Source organism: Schistocerca americana, chromosome 2, assembly GCF_021461395.2.
Source record: "Schistocerca americana isolate TAMUIC-IGC-003095 chromosome 2, iqSchAmer2.1, whole genome shotgun sequence".
Taxonomy (NCBI): Eukaryota; Metazoa; Arthropoda; class Insecta; order Orthoptera; family Acrididae; genus Schistocerca; species Schistocerca americana.
The window spans coordinates 901,570,312-901,595,943 of NC_060120.1; the positions used below are offsets into that span (position 1 = coordinate 901,570,312).

Sequence of the window (25,632 nt, forward strand, 5' to 3'; positions counted from 1 at the left end):
GGCACTTGCTGGCCGCATTGAATGTGATGAGACAACCATTGGATGGTAGGCAGGCCCCCATGCTTGCAGCAGCAGTGGCCTGGACATCTGCCAGGCGTGACTGAGTGGACAGGAAGGCAGGCATAGGGCTGCTGGTAAGACTGGCAGCAACAAATCTGCAAGCTGTCGAAAGCCAATCTGTAAGGAGACCATACACATAAGTGACAGACTGGACACAGAGGGCATAAAAGCATGGAAAAGAAAATGGGAGAAAAATCATAAAATGGATGCAAAAGCCCTAGAAATGCACAATTTGTCTTGCACAGGCACCTAGAGTAAGTCTTGTTGTGCGGAAGCCTGAAGGAGGGAAAAGTGCAGTGTAAAAGCATGTGTAAGGGAAAGGTGTGGTGCAAAAGCACCTGGAGTAAAATGGTGTTGTGCAGAAGCACTTGGGAGGGATATGTGCACTGTGGAAGCTCTGAGGAGGGAAATTTGTGTTGCAGAAGACTGAGATTGTTGTGCAGAAGCCTTTGGGAAGGAGACATTAGGACACTGGTCATATAAATACGCACAGAAAGAAACAAAATGAATGTACATGGAATAAGAATGGACTGGGCCATGCACAGATATTGGGAACAGGTAGCGGAAGACCTCCAAGGTGGAGTAGAAGCAGATGAAGAAGGCAGCACTGCATCCAAAGGAGAAAACAGCAGTGGTGTAGTCCAGTGGCAGCAGACCCTAGCGGAGCAATGGGTACATTAGCAGGAAGCAGCCAGCATTGAGACGGCATCCCCACAGTCCAGTGGCTCAACAAGAATAAGAGGCAGCACCAGAAGTGGTGGTGGTTGGAGGTGATCAGTCTCAGCAGTGCAGCGATGGCAGCAGCTGGGTACTTCTGGAGTCACTAAGGTGCCAGTCAGTGCTCTGGATGCTGTGTCAGGAACCATCAATTGCAGTCAAGTCAGGAGAGCAACCTCACCAGGCAGTCCTGACATCATGGGATAAGCTATCAAATCCATAATGTGGCACTGCATCTGCCACAGTAAACATATCGGACAAGACTCACAATGTACACAAACCAACCACAAACATTAGTTTCTGTAAACAAAGTGAAAGTCAGAGAAACTAAACGAGGCACATGAGAAATTGTCCACTGTGTGCTAAGGAACCAAGTCAACAACAGTATGAGTCAGGAAATGCACAGGTGGCACAAAAGCCACAAGACAGCAGAGAAAAGGAAACAACATCAAAAGCACTATAGAGCTGAGTGAGAAACACACTAAGAACCACAAAACTTTGTCCTTATTGCCAAGTGATGTGTGGTGAACAAGAACAGAAAAGAAACAGTGCAAGTTCCACAAAACAGTAGAAGAAAAATTAGAACACATGCAAATCCCATCCTCATTGCCAATTGACGTATCTGCCACCGGCAGGCACAATTAAACATTTACATTTCATTTATTTTTATGGAACTTGAACTTCTCACAGTGATTATGTGGCATTCTTAAGAGCCATAAGGAAGGAATTCCTCTTAGGTCTATTGAAGTAATATCAGACAATGTAGCAAAACAACTTGCTGCTCTATTGAGAGCTCTTCAAAGTCAGTGTGTGCATCACTTTAGAAATTCAGATGATTCCATATGATTAGAGTGATTGTGTTTCACTGATATTTTAGTAAGTTTTGATGTGGTCTCTCTCTTCACTCACATTCATCTGTCTGATCTATTACAATTGTAACTGGTGTTAGGTTTGATGCTGAATGAACTAATCCATTTCAACATTATTACTTTCACTTCCTTTCATGATCAGGCAGATGAAGTTGAAATGTAGACCCCTTTGTTGCCTATTACTGCTTGTTTTTTATGGAAGATTTTGTAGAACATTGCTCAGAAGTCATTGGCACTGAAACCTGCATGCAGTTTAGATGTGTAGGCAATACCCTTGTTACTTAGCCTCATGGCAATGGGAATTTGCACAGCTTTTTTTTAGAACATCTCAGTTCTATCCACACAAATGATTGCTGCACTATGTAGGTGGAAATGAACAGTTGCCTTCCTATCCTTGATGCATTAGTTAATAGGAATTATAGGGACGTATGGTGTATAGGGAAGCAACACACACTTATCTGTATCTTCAGGCTGATAGTTGTCACCATCCAGCTCAGCATGAAGAGGTGCTTCATACCTTGGTTTAAAGGGTCCATTTCATCTCAGACCTGAAAGATTCTCAGATGAAACAACCCACCTTGAAGTTACATTTCACTACAATGCATGTAGCAAGGGACAGATTAGACACTGCATTGTCAACCAACTATGAGAGAATAACAATGTGGTGCCTAAGCGTACAGCTTTATTGCCTCAGGTAGGCAGTATTTAGAATGGGGTTAGTTGCATTCTGAGGAAATTTGATGTGAAGTATTGTTTTTCAACCACCATCTTTTAGGAGCTGTAAAGGATGATCTTGGTTTGTGTAAGGTAAATAGTTCCAATATCATTGGATTAGCCATCAAATACAGGGGTATTAGCCCTGTTATGTGTACAGATGAACTTCTGTAACATTTTGAAAGTAGGAGATGAGGTACCAGCAGAAGTAAAGCTGTGAGGATGGGTTATGAGTCATGCTTGGATGGCTCAGTTGATAGAGCACTTGCCCATGAAAGGCAATGGTATCAGCTTGAAGCTAGGGTCTGGCCAGGTAGTTTTAAATCAGCACACACTACTATATGAGATGCATTTGTAGCATGTCATAGAGAACCTTGCCTTTGTACAGATCATCCAATGGAATATAACAACACATAGACTGTGGCATGCACTTCTAGTCAGTGGGATAGTTTTATTAAGGAAGCTGTTGAAATTAAACTATTAGTGATCTTATGAACAGAGATGAATGTTTTTTGCTTAAATTCTGCCTGCAATCCAACTCTCACCCACATCAAACAACAGAGGGGCTGAGTTAGCACTACTTATTCACCTGTCATTAATGTTTCACTATAGATAACTGCTGGTGTTGGTTATCTTTGGTTGTGTGGTGGCACTGTTAGTTTACAGTGTGAGTTGTCTTTCTTTGTATGACATCTTTTGTTTCTGATTAACATAGCTCCATCCACAGATGTTTTATGATGCCTTGTGCAGCAACTTCTCTTTTCATTTGTGTCTTGAAAGTTACGGGGTATTCATCTGCCAGAATATGGGTGGTTATTGAGGACATTACTTGGTTGCATTCCTGTAAATTGTTTAAACAGTTGGATGTGTGTCTGGTACTTACATTTGATGAAAATCTTTGGACAGGTCAAGGCATGTAATAGTGATACATTTCCCACTTCACAGAAGCTCTCCTGCATATCTAGTGGGACTAGCACTCCTGAAGGAAAGGATGTTGTGGGGAAATGAAATTTGGAACATAGAATATGAGGTACTGGTGAAAGTAAAGCTGTGGGGGCAGGTTGTGAGTTGTGCTTGGACAGGGCATTCAATAGATCACTTTCCCATGAAAAGCGAAGGTCCCGGGTTCAAGTTTTAATCATCCAGGAAGTTTCAGATCAGCTCACTCTCCACTGAAAAGTGAAAATTCATTCTGGAAACAGTCTCCCAGTCTGTGGCTAAGCCATGACTCCAAGATATTCTTTCTTCCAGGAAAACTAGTCCTGCTAGATATGCAGGTGAATTTCTGTGAAGTTTGGAAGGTATAAGATGAGGTACTAACAGAAGTAAAGCTGTGAGGACAGGTTGTGAGTCATGCCTGGATAGCTCAGTTGGTAGAGCACCTGCCCATAAAGGCAAAGGTCTGAGATTCAAGTCATTGTCCAGCCAGGAAGATTCAAATCAGAGCAAACTTCACTGAAGAGTGAAAATTCATTATGCATGGAGGACTCTCCTTAATAATTCTAAAACAGTAGTGAAAGTTGATATTACCTCTCTTCCTTTCTCTCTCTCTCTTTCTCTCTCTCCTGCTCACTCTTCTCCTCCTCTTCCTCGTCGTCCTTCATGTTCTTATTCTTCTTCGTTTTCCCCTGAAAAATTGTTGCAGTATGGAAAGAACTTTATATTGGTATAGGAAATTTGAGAGCATCTTTTGACAAAATTTTCTAGTATTGTGGCGATTTTGAGGGACCTAATTCAAGCCTGCTTCTGCAGCTAAGTAGTCAATGCATCTGACTGCCATGCAGAAGACCAGGATTCAGTTCCTAGTACTACCAGGAATTTTCCCACAGTGGAAGGAATAGAATGGGTTATACTCAGCTTTATGATGCCGATTGAGGCTGTACTTTAGTGAGAAGTAGCGGCTCCAAGGCCTGGGAAACTGACAACAGCTGGGAGAGTGGTGTGCTGACCTAATGCCCTCCCATACTGCATCCAAATTACATCATAGGCAGAGGATGACATGACAGTCAAAGGATACTGAATGATGCATCAGGGCCAGTATATAGAGCTGTTTATACAGTTTTTGCAAAAGGCAGTCTACGTACATGAACAATGGAGTTTACTCAAAACAAGAGACAGAGAGAGAAACCTACAAGATGCTACTAGGAACAGGGCAAGCAATCTTAAGTCTGTATTCCAAAGAAACGTCCAGTCCAATACATGTCAGAGTTCAATCTATTAGAAATAATCCACTAGAATGACACAGTAGTCAAAACAATATCAGTGGGAAGCACTCCACTGTTCGCATCATAACTGCATGGGCTAGCCCTGGGCCAGCTTATACACAAGAGAATGGTGTGATCCTATCAGAGGTTTCACATGAGACAAAGCACTGTCTGAGTAATGGTGCCATGACATTCAGTGGTAGAGTTGTGCCAGCTACTCAGTTTCCATGGTAATGTTGGGTGGTGCCACTACATCCCTTCCACCCCAAGCAGCAACTGCCTTGAGAGAAGATGAGGGTGGTGGAAGTGACACTTATGGGTGTCGCTGCAGCAGGCTGAGGCAGGACAAGGTATGATGGGAGATGCTTAAGTCACCACAGGACTGCAGGTTCTGCTGGTGTCTGAGGAGCAGATGGTGGAGGTGAAATTGGTTTTAGTGATGTTGCAGAAGTCTGTGGGGTGGAGGTCATTCTGTAGATCCAGGGTGGGTGGCACCCAAACTGATGGGCACACACTGGTGCACCCACCCAGAAAGGAGAAGCCTTAGTGGCAGTGTATGCCAGCAGTGGCCACAGTATATTCAATAGGTTCAATAGGGTACATTGAGAGCAATGATGAACCTGCGTTGCCTGGCTATGACTTTTGGTCATTATGGGCATGTGAGTTGCTAGAAAACTACAGAAGGCTTTAGGTGCATTGCTAGACATTTCCTTGCAGAACTAGATCTTGAAGATTTGGATAAAGCATTCAGCATGTCTATTGGAGGCTGGGTGAAAAGGCTTGGTGCAGAGGTGTTGAATCTTGTTATGGACATGAAACCTATTAAAGTCACAGCAGATAAACACCATCCCATAATCAGAAATCCAGGCATGTGGGATGCCTTCTGTGGCAAAGACTTTTCTGAAGACCATGATGGTAATGTCAGTAGTGACCTAAAACTTGCAGAATACAAAATGGAAGTCAGAAAGCAAATCGGCCACAGTGAACTCCATGAAGCCCAAAAATTGGCTAGCAAAATCTATGTGTATATACTCCTGTGGTTTTTCAGTGTCAGTACATGTGAAGCAGCATGATTAGCCTCATAGGAAGGACACTGGTTGACAAGGTTCACTACCTCAGAATGTATATGTGGCCAGAACACATGTTGTTGGGTTAAACTTTTCATCCAGGAGATATCCTAATCAGTAGTGTCAGGAGGCACTGCACGCCCACCTGAGACTAACAACAACACTCCTTCCTTTAGGTGTAGCTGGTGCCACCTTAGGTGCAAAATTGGGGCCTGGGAATTGTGTGTGGCCACCTGTGTTGCACAAAGTGAAGAAGGTGGCATAATGTCAGGTTCTTGTGGGTGACAGCTGCAACTTGATACGATGTTAAGGAGAAGATGGAAATACTCTAATCTGGGTCTGAATAAAGCCAGAAACACACCTATTCATGTTGGCTGAAAGCTGGGTCATGTCCCATGGGGAACTGGGACAGTGCATCCGCATTTGTGTAATACACCCCTCCTCGATAGTGGATAGAGTAATGAAAGTTAGACAAATACCTGCCCAGATCTGGAGGTGATGGACAGACCAATCTGGTAAACAATGCTTTCAGCCAAAGATGATGACTGATGGCAATGATGTCTGATGTGATGAAATTTCTGTCTGTAAAGCAGTAATTTAAATTTCTGAACTGAATAAATAGTATCTGTTGGAGAATAGCATTACTGAGAACCAGAAAAGGTCTTAGAAGTATATGTGTTAGGACACTTGGTGCCATCCGGGTATTTTGGGACAAGACTACACTGATACTGTGGGGGCATGCATCAGACGATACTACCAGAAGCAAACCAGTTGTGTACACTGTTAAATGTGGTACCCATTTAAGACAGTATCTTAATGCATGGAAAGGTTGTTGTCAGTGGATAAGAGAGTTCTGCTAGGTTTTCAATGAATCTGCCATAATATTTGATCTGCCCAGAAACACTTCTAGGTCTGTGATGTTCATAGGAGCTGCACTTTATCAATAATCCTTCACTGGTTCCAGCCAATTTGCCAAGAGGTTAAACCCTAAATATGTCAAGGAAGGTTGCATAAAAGAACACTTGCTGATTTTTGGTTTGTGGGGTGCTCAACTGCACTGTCATTGGCACCTGACTTGCACATCATGCATTGAAGTCCTCTTGCTGGCAGTTTCTGGAACAAAAGCTCAAGATTGTGAAGGTGCTCCTCTGGAGTTACAGCTGTGACCAAAATATTGTTGAAGTATGCAACACAGTTAGGAATGCCTACTCATCCATTTTGGGGTATCCTGTTTGTCCAGTTTCAGGAGGAGAGAAATGCAAAGTGGCAGGGGTCTATTTATCATTGGCAGTTCAAAAGTACGGTGAATGATGGTACCCCATATGGAAATGGGAGCAAGGGACAGGAAAAGACACCAGGTGCACTCAGTATGTATGCTGGGGGCTTTAGTCAGCAAGTTAAAGAGGATGTTCTAGCAGCCATTAAGGGAACAGGGTGAAACGAACTGCAGATTGTGGTGCCTGTTGGAAAAAATTATGCAACCAAAGAAATTAATATAAATCAAGCCCAGGTGGGTGGCAAGAACCAGTGACATGTCGTATTGCCAGTTCCCACCTGCAGAGTTCTGAGAAACTGGTGTCAAGGGGAGAATCCAGGTGGCTTGTGTGATGAAACAGGCACCAAGGTCATGACTGCTAGATTGTAGAGCATGCTCTGCAATAGGATACTGTGTATCACAGGTGGCTCTCCCTTTGATACTATGCATTTTGCCAGTTACAGGACTGGTATAGACGGTGGCAGGTGGGTGCATGAGGTAGTTTTACACCTGGAACAGTCGTGGGGGTAGGAGCCATAGAGCAGGGAAATGGTTCCAGGAGAAGCATAGTGTGTGACCAGGCTATTGCGGGGAGGGTGTGGGGGAGGGGTGGTACGAAAAGCTACTCTAGGTGCTGTGGGCAAAATGTCAGACAGAATGAACCACATTTCAGGGCATCATTTTAGGAAGTCACAATCTTGCAAAAGTAGGTGATAAATAAATTCAAAACCAGGATAGTGCTGAGTGACATGAGATGTACTCCTATACTGGTTTTTGGAGGGATTAGCAGTACCATGATTGGATGTGATGGCACAGGAAATCTGGTTTTGAACTAGGCTGGTGGGGTAGTTACATCCAGCGAAGTATTGCTGTAAAGAGCCCATACCTGAACAAATAAATTTGTCTCAGATGCCAAGAGTGTAAAGGATGGAATGTTTTGACAGTTGTCATCCTTTTCCTTTCAAACATTCCCTCCCACACAGCCTTGGGATTTGAGGCAAACGTATTTATTCAGGTACCAGTTCTTTACACCAATTCTTCACCATTCTCACCTCAGCCTTCATTTGACATAATTATCCCACCAGTCTAGTTCAAAAGAAAATTTCCTGGGCCATCACATCTAATCATGGCACTGCTGATCCCTGTAAAAAACAGAACAGGAGTGCACCTCTTGTCGCTCTGTACCATCTTGGTCTTGAACACATTAATCATCTATTTTGGAAAGGCTGTGACTTCCTAAAATCATGCCCTGAAATGAGATCCATTCTGTCTCACATTTTTCCTGCTACATCTAAATCCCCTCCCCCCACCTCAGTTCCCCGCTCCCCCTACTCCATCAATCTCCACAATGTCTTAGACAGACCCGATGCTCCTTCTATACCCATTTTCCTACCATATTGCTCGTACCACTGTGACCATTCCTGCTGTAAGACTTGCCCTATGCACCTTCCTACCACCAACAATACCAACCCTGTAACTGGCAAAACACAAACTACCAATGGGACAGCCATCTGTGAAATGACACATGTTGTGTACCATCTGATATGTAAACATTGTTCAGCCTTTTACATTGGTATGATTACCATCAAGTTACTAACTGGATCAGTGGCAACGACTGAGTATATATACTGGCAACACACAATATCCTGTTGTAGAGCATGCTTGTTTGTGTTATAACGTCAAGTTTAACACACATATTTCAGAATGACACAACACATATAAGTCACAGAGTAAGTTGACAAGCAAGACATGTGTACACGTTAGCATTCAAATGAGCACTGAGTCCCTGTCTAGCGGCCACTGCTCAGCTGGCCGCTTAGGTGGCGCAGCTACTGCATGGCTGGCAGACAGCGCCGCACGTAGAGGACACACGTAATTGCGCGGTGGCACTTTGAATGATCAGCGAGTCACAACACTTTTCCCCCCTTTGAAATTGTTGCACTGGTCTTGATGGTGGTGTCCTGGAGATGGCTAACGTCCATAGGCATTGTTTGACTCGCCGTAAAGTCTCGAGAAGGAGGCTTCCCATACGGACGGAAGTGTCCCTGATGATAACGGGTCGAGATGACAGGGGACGTAGGGGTCGAATCTGCTGGGGCCCCATGCACCAATCCGCCCGTTGCGGCAAATCCAGTTGATATGACAGGAGACATGGGCGATGTGTCGGCGTCCATTGGAGGAGGAGGCGAGTAGATTTGCTCTGACAGAGGATAGTCATCCGGTTCCTGCATGGGCACGTCTCCTGGTGGCGTCCGTTCTTGTGCTGGCATTGCGATGACAGTGAGAGGGCTGCATTGTGAGTATTGAGAGATGCCAAGATCCCGAGCGTCAGGTAGAGCCAAAGGTGGTGTAGCAGCATTCGGAACAGGCGTTGCTGGCACACGAGGCCGAAGCTGGTCAAAATGACGCACTGCAACACCTGTGTCCGTCTGGATTTCATACAGGCGTCTGCCACGGTGTCTTAAGATGTGGCCCAGGCTCCATTTTGGCCGCCTGCCATATCCCCGTACCCAGACGAGGTCGTCGGCAGTGAACCGGCCAAGTGAAGGCACCCGCAGCCGTGAGGTGGAAGGCCGCAGAAGATGAAGTAGCATGCGGGGCTGTCGGCCATGTAAGAGCTCAGCCGGGCTGTGGTCGCCCATGGGGGTGAAACGGTAAGACGCCAGAAACTGGAGAAGCACATCATCAGCAGCAGAAGATGTCAGAAGTTTCCACATCTGAGCCTTAAATGTGCGGACCAGTCATTCAGCCTCACCGTTGGATTGTGGATGGAACGGCGGGGCCATGACATGCATAACACCGTGACGAGCACAAAAATCCGCAAATTCGGAAGAGGCAAATTGCGGACCATTATCAGTAACAAGAGTAGAGGGGAGGCCTTCCAAAGAAAAAATGTGGGCGAGAGCACTGGTGGTTGCCGCAGTGGTAGGCGACATGCAACGGACAATGAAAGGAAAGTTAGAGTAGGCGTCAATTATGAGGAGCCAATAAGTACCTAAAAAGGGTCCCGCAAAGTCAGCATGAATGCGCTCCCAGGGCTTCTCAGGCAAAGGCCATGGTGACAAAGATGACTTCGGGGCAGTGGCCTGAGATGCACAAGGGCCGCAGGCAGCGACCATGTGTGCTATTTCAGAGTCGATGCCAGGCCAGTACACGTGACGGCGCGCCAGAGATTTTGTGCGAGACACACCCCAGTGCCCTTGGTGAAGGAGGTGCAAGACCGAAGCATGCAAAGATGCAGGTACCACAGCAGATGGCGAAGCATTGTCAGTGGAGAGGAGGATAACACCAACCCTAGCTGTGAGGCGGTAGCGCAAAGCGTAGTAGTTCCGCAACGGATCAGAAGTCTTAGCGGACGGGCGATCTGGCCAACCCTTCTGAATACAGTGTAAAACCCGGGAGAAGGTAGGGTCAGAACCTGTAGCAGCCGCCAGCCTGTCCCCGGTGATGGGGAACCCGCTGCTCGGCAACATCCAGGTGGAAACACAAAAGTTCGTCCCTATCGAATGCCTGATCAGGACCCATGGGAAGGCGAGACAGAGCATCAGCATTTGCATGTTGAGCCGTTGGCTGGAAATGAATCTCATAATTGAAACAAGACAAGTAAAGAGCCCAATGCTGGAGGCGGTGTGCAGCCTTGTCGGGAAGTGGTGTTGATGGATGAAACAAGGAAACATGTGGCTTGTGATCCGTAACAAGAGGAAATTTTGAGCCATAGAAAAAACGCCAAACTTATGAAGAGCATAAATAATGGCCAAAGCTTCTTTCTCAATTTGAGAATACTTTTGTTGGTAATCCGTGAGTGTTTTGGAGGCATAAGCAATGGGTTGTTCCAAATCCTCAGAAAAACGGTGCGCAACGACTGCACCGACCCCGTATTGAGAGGCGTCTGTGGCAAGAACAAGATGTTGGCCAGCTCGATAAGTAGCCAGGCACGGGGCCTGTTTCAGCATAGTCTTCAATTTCTGGAAAGCCGCTTCGCATGATGCGGACCAGTGAAAAGACACGTTTTTATGCAGCAGGCGATGCAACGGCTGAGCCACCGAAGCTGCAGACAGTAAAAACTTGTGATAGTATGCTATTTTCCCCAAGAAGGCCTGCAGTTCCTTAACAGATGTAGGGCGAGGAAGGGCATCGATCGCAGTGACAGTTTGCTGAAGCGGACGAATACCATCCCGAGAGAGTTGAAACTCCAAGTACGTGATAGATGCCTGAAAAAATTGTGATTTCTGAAGATTACACTTAAGACCAGCAGTCTGTAAGACATGAAAAAGTGTGCAGAGATTCTGAAGATGTTCTTCAGTGGTGGAGCCAGTGACAACAATGTCGTCCATGTAATTGATACACCCAGGGACAGGGAGCAATAATTGTTCCAAGAATCGCTGAAAGAGAGCAGGGGCGCTAGCAACCCCGAATGGCAAGCGTTGGTATTGATAGAGGCCGAAAGGCGTGCTAAGGACCAGAAACTGCCGGGAAGCAGTGTCAAGAGGAAGTTGATGATAAGCTTCTGACAGGTCAATTTTAGAAAAATGCTGGCCTCCAGCAAGTTTAGTGAACAGTTCTTCAGGACGGGGCATAGGGTAAGTGTCGATGAGGCATTGAGCATTTACAGTGGCTTTGAAATCGCCACAGAGACGAATATCACCATTTGGCTTAGCAATGACGACAGGAGAGGACCACTCACTGGAAGTGACAGGAAGCAAGACCCCTGAAGCAGTGAGACGATCCAACTCCCATTTTACCCGATCATGAAGGGCCACAGGAAAGGACCGAGCCCGAAAAAACTTAGGCCGAGCAGTGGGTTTGAGCATGATATGAGCTTCAAAGTCATTTGCATGGCCTAACCCAGGAGAAAAAAGGGACAAAAATGTCGTCGACAAGGAATCCAGTTGAGCATAAGGAATAGCATCAGAGACAATATTGACAGAGTCATCTATGGAGAACCCAAAAACGCGAAAGGCATCGAAACCGAAAAGATTTTCTGCGTTGCTCTGGTCGACCACAAATATGGGAACAGTGCAAATGATGGATCTGTAAGATACCTCCGCATTAAACTGTCTGAAGAGAGAAATCTTCTGTTTATTGTACATCCATAATTGCCGAGTGACAGGTGACAGGAGTGGAGAACCCAACTGAAGATACGTACGAGAATTAATTATAGTGGCAGCAGAACCGGTATCCACTTGCATGCAAACATCTCGACCAAGGATTTGGACAGTGAGGAATAACTTCCCTGAAAGGGAAGAAGTGCAATTGACAGACAACATGGAATCAGAATCAGTGTCCTGTTCATGAACATCATGTATGTGGTCGGATTTGCAAACGGAAGACACATGACCTTTCTTTTTGCAATTGTGACACACAGCTCAACGTTGGGGACAATCCTCGTGTGAATGTTTCGTAATTGCCGAGGGTTTTGCTGCAGTTTCTTAGCGGGTTGTTTACGGCTAGGCTGAGGCTGCGCGTGGGAGCGCACTGCGGCCACGTCGGCCGGTGGGGACGCGCCACACGCGTCGTCAACAGCGCACAGAGGTTGTATTTCCCCGACATCACCCCACGCCTCTATTTGCACCCCAGCGGCGCTAGAAATTTCAAAAGACTGCGCAATGGAGAGAACTTCATCTAGAGTCGGATTCGCCAACTGAAGGGCACGTTGCTGAACTTCTTTGTCGGGCGCTGACCTGATAATAGCATCCCTACCATGGAATCGGCATAGGATTCTTTGTGAACGTCAGTAACATATTGACTCTTTCGACTGAGGCCGTGAAATTCAGCAGCCCAAGCGCGATAGGATTGATGTGGCTGTTTTTGACAACGATAAAAAGCAACACGAGAGGCTACCACATGCATTTGCTTTTGAAAATAGACAGACAGAAGTGAGCACATTTCACCAAAGGACAAAGATGCAGGATCCTTCAAAGGAGCCAATTGTGACAACAACCGATACATTTGAGGTGAAATTCAGGAAAGGAACAGAGACTTATATGGTTGTTTGTCCGTGACATGAAATGCCAATAAGTGCTGTCGAATACGTTTTTCATAATCAGACCAGTCTTCCGCCATCTCGTCATAAGGAGGAAAAGGAGGTATAGCCAATGACGAGAAACGCCCCGCATTTCACGCCGCGACGAAATCGCGAATCGCCGCTGTTAGAAGCGTTTGCTGTTCAAGGAGATTTTGCAATAGTTGCTCGACAGTAGCCGTGGAACCCTGTGGGTCAACAGTGAAAAGGAAAAATCCCATCCTCATCGCCAATTGTTATAACATCAAGTTTAACACATATATTTCAGAACGACACAACACATATAGGTCAAAGAGTAAGTTGACAAGCAAGACATGTGTACACGTTAGCATTCGAATGAGCACTGAGTCCCTGTCTAGCGGCCGTTGCTCGGCTGGCCGCTTAGGTGGCGCAGCTGCTGCATGGCTGGCAGACAGCGCCACATGTAGAGGACGTACGTAATTGCGCGACGATGCTTTGAATGATTGGCGAGTCACAACAGTTTGATCTTAATTGCCATCTGGATTCTCCTCCCTGAGACCAATTTCTCAGAACTCTTCAGGTGGGAACTGGCTTTACAACATGATTTTGGTTTTCCTCTACAAACTACCCTTAATGTGCATTAATTTCTTTAGTCACAGCATTTCTTTTCATTAACTACTCCTTTCTTTGTTCCTATAAGTTTTTTTTCTGACTTGCCTATTCCCACCATTCCCCCACCCCCCTTGACCTCAAACTGCCTACCACAAATAATACACTTAGTATTTCACTCTTATTAACTCTTGCACCATGTTTTGTCAGTAATCCCTGCCTTGCTTATTATCCTATCATCCACCTCTAAGCTCTCAGGTTTTCAAATCTGGTCCAGTGCAGAGCCCTACAATCAGTCTTTGCTTCTCATTCCATTCAGAAAGTCTCCCTTGTCCCATGGTTCTGGGTGGCTTTTGTGTAACTCTCCCCATTTCCTAAATCTCACCAGGCCTTCTCATTTATCTCTCTTCTTTTCCCTTCAGCTCTTCTGCTAGAAGAAGGACCCACTGGCTTCGATAGCTTGCACATATCCTTAACTTTCATATGCATTTTCTCCTGCTGCCTCTTGGTGAGTATTCAGTGGAATAATTAGAATTGCAGTTCGGTCCATGCTCTCATGTAAAATCATGTAGTGGGAATTTAGCTAATTCATTACATGATAAATTACAAGCCGCAAAAGTCATTTGATAATATGAACCACTACATCATTTTACGTAAATTAGAATTCCACAAGGAACCACACCCCCAACTATTTAATGAAATTAACTTCAGTCAAAAGGTAGCTTTTCATGCATCTGAATGTTTATGACATCACATCTTCTGAACTATGTGTTACACAATGATATACACTGCCTGACAAAAAAAAAAGTGAATCACCCAGAAGACATGGCTGAAAGTCAATGCAGCTTCAAACATGTGCACACCATTGGCAGGTGTGTAAATAATTAGAGTTACAGTTCTCTGTGATAAGTAGAACAGCAACCAGGGTACATTAGCCTTGTTATATAAGGCATCATCAGTGGGATCTATAACCATACAGTTTTGTTAGTTTTAGATGATTAAACAGTTCACGTCATGATTTTTTATTTAAAAAACGTAATTCTTATGATTTTCTGATCTGCGTTTTCTCTCATCTGGTCTGGAAGTTGCACTACCACTTTATTACTGCTGTATAAGCACAACTTTGTGTTCTGACCTTCTTCATACTGTTCACCATGTTTCTCCTCATTTTTGTGGTGAACTATTGTTCTTTTGACCCTCGATATAACTATTTCATTGGACACTGCTTCTCACACCATAAATATTGCAACTCCATTACGTGTTTCCTCCAAAGTGTTTCAACATCACGAAGTATATGTTCAAGACTAACTTCATGATGTTTATACCTTGTGTGTGTGTGTGTGTGTGTGTGTGTCTTTTTTTGGGGGGTGGGGGGGGGGGAGAGATTTTTTGTTTGGATTGTATGGTGTTGTACTAGCTGTTAGCGACTGGTTGAAAGCTTAGATTTGACTTTTTGTTTCACTATTCTGTGGAGAGGTTCATGGATAAGTGAGTGTAAAGAGGTTTGGTGGTATTATTATTATATTGGATAGTATTATTATATTAATCCTCTTTGGGAGTGTTATTCTATTATTTTATCTGTTAGTGTAAATAATGAATTGCTTGCGATGTGTACTTGATCATTCAACAGGGCTTTCCTTTCTGCTTTGGTTTTCTGTATGTGGAAATTTTCTTGCAGTGTTAGGAGGTGTTTTTTATTGTTGACTCTAATTATTTTCATGTCATGTTCTCTAGTGGTTGGTTTGTGGTCATGTTCTCTTAGGTGTTCTGCAAAATGTGGAGTGGTTTGTCCCATATTTGCAGTCTCTAATGTGTTCTATGTATCTGACATCAAATGTTGTACCTGTTTGTCCTATGTATCTTGACTTCACAAGTGTTACACTGTAGTTGATATATACTTGCTTTCTGGTATATGTGCCCATTTTTTGTCAGTGTTGGGGCGTATTTTTGTACAGAATAGTCTGTTGTATATGCTATGCAGAAAGGAAAACCCTATTGTATGATCAAGGTCACATGCCAAGCAATTCATTATTTACACTAATAGATAAAATAATATAATAATGCTCCCAAAGAAGATTAATAATACTATCCAGTATAATAATAATACCACCAAACATCTTTACAATCACTTATCCATGAACCCCTCCACAGAATAGTGAAACAAAAAGTCAAATCAGCTGTCACCTAAGCTTTCAACCAGTCGCTAACAGCTAGTACAACACCATACAATTCAAACCACCAACCTCCCCCCACCCTCACCCCCACCCAAGGGAAAAAAAAACCTTTTCAGCTCCCTTCTCTCTCATACACACACAAGGTATAAACATCACGAATAGAAGTTAGTCTTGAACATATACTTCATGAGGTTGGCAACAAGTAGGTAGACATGCCAAAGAGGAGGAAACATGCAATTGAGTTGCAATATTTACAGTGTGAAAAGCAGTGTCCAGTGAAATGGTTATATCAAGGTGCAAAAGAACAAGAGCTCACCACAAAAAGGAGGAGAAACATGACGAACAGTGTGAAGAAGGTCAAAATGCAAAGCTGTGCTTATATGGCAGTAATACAGTGGTAGTGTGACCTCCAGACCAGATGAGAGAAAACGTAGATCAGCAAATCGTAAGTAATTACTTTTTTACATAAAAAATTATAATGTGAACTGTTTAATAATCTAAAACTAACAAAACTGTATCATTATAGATCCCACTGATGATGGCTTAGAACCAGTAAAATAAAATAAGTGGCAGCAGGAAAAGGCGGATTTATTTACAAAACAAATATAATCAAGAAAGTATTTATCAGTTTCTATCCATGGTAAGGATATCAACACATAAAATTGCAGTTTTCTGAAACAGTTTTAATATTCTTAAACATATTAGACTCACAAATATAGTGGATTTTTCCAAAATAAGAATCACGTCATAAAATTAGCAAGTTTATAACAATGTTTTGTATGTGAAATATCTGTTGCACTTTTATGCATTAAATATTTTAAATGTTTAAAATGTAAGCACTTCCAAAAACCCTTTATTATGAGCAATTACATATGGCTGGAATCTGAAATGGATGTATAAGAGGTATTCAGATGAATATTCAGTTTATTGAGAAGTGCCGATAAATATGATGTCTTGAATGGGAAAGTTATTTAAAAAGACAGAAAATATACATCTCATGGCACGGAAGCAAATTCACAGCAAATATAAATAGCAGCTTCCAGGCAATGTGAGTATTAATGCATAAAACTCACAAAATGTTTTGTCATTACTGTATGCAGTGAGCTTTCATTGGGAAGTTGTTTCAGTACCACTGGAATGTAGCTAATTTTGTTTTGATATAACAGCAATAAAGTTTCCTACCGATAACTACAAGGTATTTGCAGAGATGAGAAACAAAATCTTAACATTGTTTCATTAAACCATCAGATCATAAACTTTATACAGATCATTTGTTTAAGCAAACATCAAGCAAGGTGGTAAAAGCACACAAAACAACTTTGTTTATGCACAGTAGAAATCACTTAAGTGTGAACTTGCCACTTCCAGATTGTGTCTGTAGTTCATTGCTAGTAATTAGTCCTTGTTTAGTAATTAAAAGAGATGTAATCATTTCTTTAAGTGGTATCTTGCAAAGTTTGAATGCTATTACTAACCATGGTTTTTAAAATTAATAATGTATATGTTTACATTTCTCACAGAACGTCCTTTATTGATATATAAAACAAAATTTGACATACGACAGTGGTTTTTGGTAACATCAACTCACCCACTTGTGGTATGGATGTATAAGTAAGTATGTTACACAGAAATGTTTCACTGATTGATAAATTCTTCATGGTGACACTGAAATGTTTGTTATTTATTTATTTTATTCTCTGGTTTTAGAGAAAGCTATCTTCGATTTTGTTCCCAGCCATTTAGCCTCAAGAACTTCCATGAGTCTGTTCACTTATGTAACAATGCAGTACAAGCTAGATACAAAAATGGAAAAAGAGATCCTGCATTACCTGATGAAAATATGTGGGACTGTTACACATTTCAAGCATATCTAAGGTATAGTCAGTAAATTTGTGAAATTTATTTTCAAAGTCTCCAGCAAAAATATGGCACCAGAAATTTTAACATTGTAACAAATGAAAACCAGAGTGATTATTAAAATCATAGTTGACTGTTGGTGTAACTACAAACCACAAAGGGCTCTTCATTGTTCAAAGCCAGATTAGTGAGATTGAACAAGAGAGGCCTCCAGTTGCAGTTTCATAACTGCACAAGTGACACATAGAGGTTAATTTTATCTGTGGAATATTTTGTTACACAGCTTTTCATAATAGCCAAATGGTTTGTGTTTCGGTCAAGTAGATAGCCTACATAATTGTACTAGGATAACATCCTTTGTTTGGGATACTTATGCCAATGTAAATAAAATCAAAGTCATACACTATTAGCTGCCACTAGCATAGGTTGTGTTTTTTTAGTGCTCCACAGTTTTCGAAATTTCGATTGTGATAAACTGACACTGCAGTGTTCTTCTTTGGCATTCCAGTGAAGGTGTCGTAAATTCAGCTAAGTAAAAACACTTGCAGTTTGCACATTTATTTACATATATATACATTGACTTCCAAATTCTTCTTTGTGAGAGACTGTGTGTGTCAGATAATTTTGAGATGAAATTTGAGACTCTTAACATTCTATTTCACATAATCTTTCATATTTGTGAGAGCTATGAAAATCTTACACTTAATTTGTACTTTTTAGAAGCTTTTGGCCATAATATCTCGATTCAAAACAATCATTCCCTAATTTAATTATATATTAATGTGAAAAGGTATATTTTTAAGAATTTTTGACACTTCCAGTTGTATATTTTTGAGAATTTTTGGTAGTGGTGAGTGTTGTGCACAACCTATTTAGTATAAATGATCATCTGTGACTTATAGTTACTGTAAATAACCAACATATCAATTTGTACTAGTTCTCTCTTTCAACAGGAGTGTGTATCATCTGAAATTGTCATAAATTAATGCTATTATTGAATTTGTTAGCATCCATAACCTGAAAAATATTTCACAGAAGCACTATTTTTTGTGCCAAGCTATTCGGCTGTCATAATAGCTATCACATTTTGGCTGTTAACTGTTTCAGTTCTAAAGGGCTACTGATAATACAAATTTACAAAAAAATCAGCAGACTTAGTTCACAATTATTTGTTTAGTGTTCTGTAAAATATTGCACCAGGCAAAATGCAGTTCCACTGTGCATGCTGTTCTCAGGCACAGGAAGAATTTGTTGATGTAGGTAAACACCTGAAAATCATCCTATGTGCTGTCAAGTGACTGGAAGATGCTGCAAATTGATGTGTTGGGTAGGCTACCAAGAGTTCTGTAACAGAGGTACGAAAAGTACCTCAAGTACTATCCTCTCCTGTGGATACTGTCTCTTCTTCATGAAATATAGGATTTATCAATACACATCCACTTGACTCCAAGCGGCTTGTCTATGGTAGGTCAAGGCATCCTATACATGGGAGACAGGGACAACCGAGAACTCAGTTCCCTCAACCAATAGATTTGATGTGCTGTCTTCCACCAAAAATGAAACTGAGCCAGTGAGTGTCACTTCACCCATTGGGACACATGCTGAGCCACATGTAAAGTGAAGGCAAACAGAAAAGGGTAAGGGGTCTATTAATTGTTAGCAGTTAAAATGTACAGCAATTAATGGTACCCTTAGCAAAATGGCAGCAAGGAATGGGAAGAAATGTCATGTGCCCTCAGCGTGTATATCTGGGAGCCTTATTCAATATGGTGAAGAGGCAGTTTCGCAACCACTGAGGAAACAGGATGTGTTTAGCTGAAAATTGTGGTGGACATTGGGACAAACGATGCCTGTCATCTGGGGTCCAAGATCATACTTGAATCATCCCAGTGACTAACAGAGAAGGGTGAGAAAAACACCCTAGTTCACAGAGTTTCAATAAAGCTCATAGTCTACAGCATTAGCCCAAGAATAGATGATGACCTCCTGGTTGTAAGTTGAGTGGAACGTTTGAACCTGAGACTGCAATTTTTCTGTGACAAGTTAGACTGAATTCCTGGACTTGCAACATAGGGTTGATGTGTACACTACACATCAGAGACTGCTACCCAAGTAGCTGACTGTATGTGGGGTGCACACAAGGCTTTTAGTTAGGTGACTCTCCATTCAGTCCAGATTATGATAGCTGTGGGAGACATGGAGGTATTAGTATAAGATCCAAAGTAATGACTGACCTCCCCGCCTCTCCCCTCCCTCCCCCAATTCCTCCACCACCACCACACATGCACACAAGAGTATTACAGTCTAATAATTAACTGCCAAAGCATTCACCACAAAGTGCCAGTGTTTGAAGTGCTCCTAAAAAGGTGTGAAGCTCAAATAATACTACATACAGAAAGCTGGTTAAAACCTGAAATTGACAGCAGTGATATTTTTGGGGAAAATTTAAGCATATATTGAAAAGACAGATTAATGGGAAATGGAAGTAATGTATACAAGAAGCTCAAATACACCACAGTAAAAATTGAAGGTACATGCTAGATTTTGTGGGTAATCGTAAGTATCAGATGTGGGCATAAAATTATAACTAGATCATTCTGTCAGCCACCACTAATGTTACCAAAAACTGTAGAGAAAACTTCAGTTCACTAGTACTATAATTATCAGAGGAGACTTTCATCACACAATGATCAGTTGGGATATTTACAGTTTTGCTAGTGGTGGACATAACATTCTGTGAAACATTGCAAAATGCCTTCTCCTAAAACTACTTAGAATAGGTGTTTCATAACATCCATTCATGATGTAAATATAATAGATCTAATGGCAACAAACAGACCTGACCTATTTGATGATGGCCACATCAAAACTGATATCAATTATCATGAGACAGTTGTAGCTACAATGATTACCACAGACAAAGTGCAACTAAAACAAGCTGAAAGATTTATGTGTTCAGTAAATTAGAAAAAGGAGTCATAGTGTCATATCTCAATGAGGAACTTGAAACTTATAGCTCAATACTGCAGCAGGTAGAAAACTATGGATAAAGTTTAAAAGAATAATTGACCATGCACTTTATACATATGTACTCAGGAGAACAGTTTGTGATGGGGGAGACCCTCAAAGATTTATAGTCACCGTAAAGAAACTCCTAAAGAAACAGGGACTACCAATGATAGCTGTAAAACAAAGCGGAGAACTATAGGTATAGACATGAGAATGAAATGCTTTGGGCTCTCAAGAGAGTAATGCAGGAAGCCTACTGTATTTTTGAAAGATCTTTCTCAAAACCCTAAGAAATTCTAGTCATATGTAAAGGCTGTTAGCTGCATCAAAATTAGTGTCAAGTCACTCACAAATGAGACAGGAAGTGAAACTGAATGTAGCAAAGCAAAAGCAGAAGTGCCTAACTCTATTGTCAAAGGGAAATCAAAGAGTATTACTCCTTCAGTTTCAAAAAATGGCTCCAGTTCTCTTGAAAATAGTCCATGTAAAGAATGTTACAAGACTAACCACAGATGAATGTGCACAGTGTGATGCTGGATTTAGGATATACAATAACTAAGACTTTAGGCACATTCTGCCAAAGAATGAGGTGAATGTTACTCAGTGAATTATCTATGAGAAGCCTTTATCAAGGTAGGTGCTGTATTTGTTAAATGCTGGTCCAAATGCAAAACAAATCACACATCAATCTTTAGTAAGAATTCAATTGACTTTCTGAATCAGTTTGTTACTGTCGATAAGACACAGAACTACTAGTTCATATCTGGAAAAAACAGCAATCAAAGTAGTGGATGAAAGCATGTGATGTCACAACAAAGAAGGATACGTTGTTTTCCTCCACGGCCAGCCAGGATTTCAGGTGCTTTCAGTCCGGATCGAAACCATCACAGCTCAAGTGCTTGCACTTCGTGCTCAGCCAGCTGCTGCTTCCTCACTGCCATATCCTTGTCAGCACATTCATGTACATCATCATGCTGAAGACCCACCCACTATGGGACCGATGACCATAGCAGTCTGGTCCCTTTAATCCCCCAAACCAACCAACCAACCCACCCACTATGTGTTTGTATCAGTGCACGTTTGGCAAGCAAGCTTCCCAGTGCCCCCCTCTGTGCAACCCATGCAAATGCCAGTGGTATCCATGGGTAAGTGCATATGGATGGCTTGCTGCTTCAGAATTCTTGTAGACAATGTCTGGCCAGCACTTCCTCTTTGAAACTGGGTCTGACCTGTATGTTCATCCATGCACACTGCTCCCTGGGTGTCAACCGAAAACACCATTTCAGCAGGTAGCTGCCAACATTTCATCCATCACCACCCATGGAGCCTACCTGATGTTATTGGACCTAGGACTGTACTGCACCTTCAGCTGAAAATTCACCATCACAGACATCAGAAATCCAACTATTGGTGCTGACTTTTTACATTTTCAGTTCTTCCCTGATATTGCCAGTTCTTGTCTCATGAACATGGACTCTGATCACTCAACAGTTGGCTTCCACCATGTTGAGCAAAACTTTGTATTGAAGCTCACCCATGCTGTTGTCACTGGACAGTACCAGGACCATCTGGACAGTACCAGGACCATCTCAACAATTTCCCACCAATTGCACACCCACTTGTAGCACCACAAGACATATGGCACAGTGTAATCCATCATATCCATACTGTGCCTGCTCCTCCACTTTTCAGGAGGTCACAGTACCTCACATTGGAGTGACTTGCTGCTGCTAAAGCTAAATTTGAGGTTTCTTTAAGAATAATATCATGATGTCATTCACCATTTGGGCAGCCCCTGATTCTCTCCTTTCCACCTCGTACTGAAGGAAGATGCATCCTGACAAGCTGGCAGTGACTATTGTGCTCATGATACATGCTCCATCCTGGACAAATATCTGGTCCCAAGCGTTCACACATGACCTCAGTGGCATTTCAGTGTTCAGTGTCTATACCAGTTGCCACAGTAGATATCCAAATGACATACATCACCACACCCTTCAGCCTCTTCAAATCAGTTTACATGGCATTTGATCTCTGAAACGCTGCACAGATATGGCAGCAATTCATCCATTGCATGCTACATTACCTGCCCTTTTGCTTCACCTTTTTCTATGACATCGTGCAGCAGCACTGTGAACACTGACAGCAGCATTTCAATGGCTAAATAATTTTGGGTTATTATTAATCCATCCAAATGCATCTTTGGTGCCTCCCAGATGACATTCCAAAAGTTCAGGCTATTCAGGAAATTCAATGTCCACAAACTTTTCGTGAACTCCGCTGGTTCCTTGGAATGCTGAACTTGTGCTCTCCTCAGCACAGCCTCTTCTCCCCATCACAGCCTCTATTCAAGAGATGCTGGCAGATGCTCTTGCTGGTCCTAAGAGCAACATTCCCATTCTTTAAATTGGACACTATCTTCACTACTGCTAAGAACAGCATTAGTCATGCTGTACTTCTGGCTCGCCCAGAACGTGACACCCAATTGGCACTGGTGATCAATGCCAGCCAGCAAGCCTTAGGTGCAGTCTTGCAGCAACACAGCGGTGGTTCCTGACAACTGTTGGCTTTCTTTTCGAAGAAGCTCATGTGTCCACAATGCCAGTGAAGTATCTGTGACAGGGACCTGCTTGCCACCTACGAGGCAATCCACTACTTTCACCGACCACTGGATGTCAGGAACGTTGTCATACTCCCGGACCACAAACTCATCACAATGCCTTTCATTCAGACCAACAATCACTACTCACCATCTCAATTCTGCCAATTGGAATATATCTCTCAGTTCAATGTACAAAATTCAGCACATCCCTAGAATGGATAATATTGGTTCCCATTGTCTGTTCACTGGTTGCATCAATTTCTGCACTCAGTGCAGCACAAGAGGTCAGTACAGGGCTGAAGTCTTATTGCCAGAACCTAAACATTGGCTTTAGACTGGAGCGTGTCTCTATCCTTGGCACGGACATAAAACTGTTGTGTGACTCCTCCACCAGCAAGCCATGATCTTTCCTACCACCACCTTCCACTGGCAGGCCTTTTGGCAGCATCCACAACCCATGCAACCTGGTGTTAATGCCACACCAGGCTTGTTACCAGCCGCTATGTGTGCCCTGGCATCAGCTCAGACAGTTACACCTGAGCTCTCTGCAGTGTTGCTTGTCAGTTGTCCAGCGTGTCCATACTCGCATTGGTGATTTCCCAGAGGTTGCAGGGAGCCATGTCTATATTGACATTGTCAGCCCTCTCCCCATATCTGGCAGCCAGTGGTATCTTTTAACTATCATCGATCATTTCACATGCTGGCCAGAGGTGATAAAAATTCCTTACATCTCACCTGAAACTGTGGCGTGAGCATTTGTGAGTACATGGATTGCTCATTTTGCTTCCCCACTCCACATCACCATGGATTGCAGAGAATAGTTTGAATTCCAGCTGTTCAGTGAGCTTGCCCAACTCTGTGGCACTCTCTGTCACTACACCACTGCATACCACTCAACCAGTAATGGTATGGGCAAGTGACAGCAGCACACTTTGAAGACTGCTCTCCTTTGCCACAACACAGCATGGACAGCTGTACTCCTCATCATCCTTCTCGAGCTCCACAGGAGTTTCAAGATGTATGTACATCAGTGCCCCAGTGGCTGAGCTGTTCTATGGTGAGCGTTTTGGACACCTGGAGAATTTGTTGAGGCCTCTGCCACCACTTCTGCCTCTCACCTACTGACCTTCTTGGATGGGCTGTGCTCCCATGTTGCAAACATGTGTCCTCAACCCAGCTCTCAACATGGTACCCTACCTTCCTATATTCATAAAGATATGACCACTTCCATGCACATGATGGCCCAGATTAATTGGATCTGACCTGATCTCCAGCCTCCATACTTTGGTCTTCATATGATTGTTAGATGAGGTCACCATATCATGGAGTTTGCCATCAATAGGAACACCCAGATGGTGTCACTTTACTGTATAACATTGGCCTACACCTTTCTGTCTGAGTCCAACTTTACACACTCCACTCAAATGGCCTCACCACCACCACCACAACCACACAACCACCCCCTGGACTGCCACCATCTTCCCAGTCAACACAACCACCAATGCAAGATCTTCCATCCTCTTCTGGGTGACAAGTGCACTTGCCAGCCTGATTCGCTTGCTGGAGGGGGGCGGGGTCTGTGTAGAGGTGCATCAGCCTACCTAAAAATAAATATAAAGCAGGTCCCAGTGATAGAGGCTGTGAGTTTGGTGTCCAATTTATATCAAAAGTATTTCCACCCCACTGCATTCCAAATTTAAGAGGTTCCTGTAGGATTATGAAGCAGAGTTTTCAGATGTGTCACCACTACTACAACTTCTCTGGACATGCATATAATGCGTATTCACACAGACAAAGGGTAGAATGTACCAGTTCATTATGTGTGCTGTGATGGTGTCATGATTTCAGCGATCACCTGAGTGACAGATTGTCTAGTACCAATAGTGGTCACTTGTGTGATGGTATATGCTGTGGTTTCAATGGTCATCTGAGCAATGGTTTATGTTAGTGCATTGTTGGTTGCTTCTATGGTAGGACATGTTATTGAGTGCAGTGGTCACCTGAGTGTTGTATTATTTACAGTGCTCTTCAGTGGTCACTCCTGCGACAAACCCTGTACAGTAATTAAGTGGTCGCCCTAGTAACTAATATTGTATGACATTGTTATCAATTCTGCAACTAGTTTCTTGTAGCAATCAGCAAATGTACTTAGTGAGCAGCTGTGTCATTTATGCAACAGAACATGTCTGTTATACTTTCTATGTGGATCATTCCAAAAATTCATAGTACCATGAGTTCCATTGTAACCTCTGACAAATAAGGGACAATCAAAATTTTCAACTTGAGTGTTCCTGCAGCATATATGCTGTTTAGTGCAAATTTGATGTGGATATATAGGCACCAGCATGTAGGCAAGGGGTTGGTGTTGCATTTGTGTCTTTCTGACATGCATTTTGTAAATGCAGAAACATGAAGTAAGGTGATGTTATTACCAAATGCACCCAAACAGGACCAGTGTGCTGTTACTCTTTTCTTGGCTACTGAAGGACAAATGCTGGTATACGCCCATCGG

The 25,632-nt window shown here is 42.8% G+C and overlaps 1 protein-coding gene across 1 annotated transcript in view; it reads left to right on the forward strand.

Annotated features, from left to right (window-relative positions):
- Nucleotides 1–25,632, forward strand: part of LOC124595480 (tubulin glycylase 3A-like) — a 137,185-nt gene that overhangs the window by 75,480 nt on the left and 36,073 nt on the right. Inside the window, exons 7-8 of the mRNA XM_047134240.1 lie at nucleotides 17,173–17,263; nucleotides 17,360–17,527. Coding sequence (XP_046990196.1) covers nucleotides 17,173–17,263; nucleotides 17,360–17,527 — 259 coding nt within the window. The remainder of the gene's footprint in view (nucleotides 1–17,172; nucleotides 17,264–17,359; nucleotides 17,528–25,632) is intronic.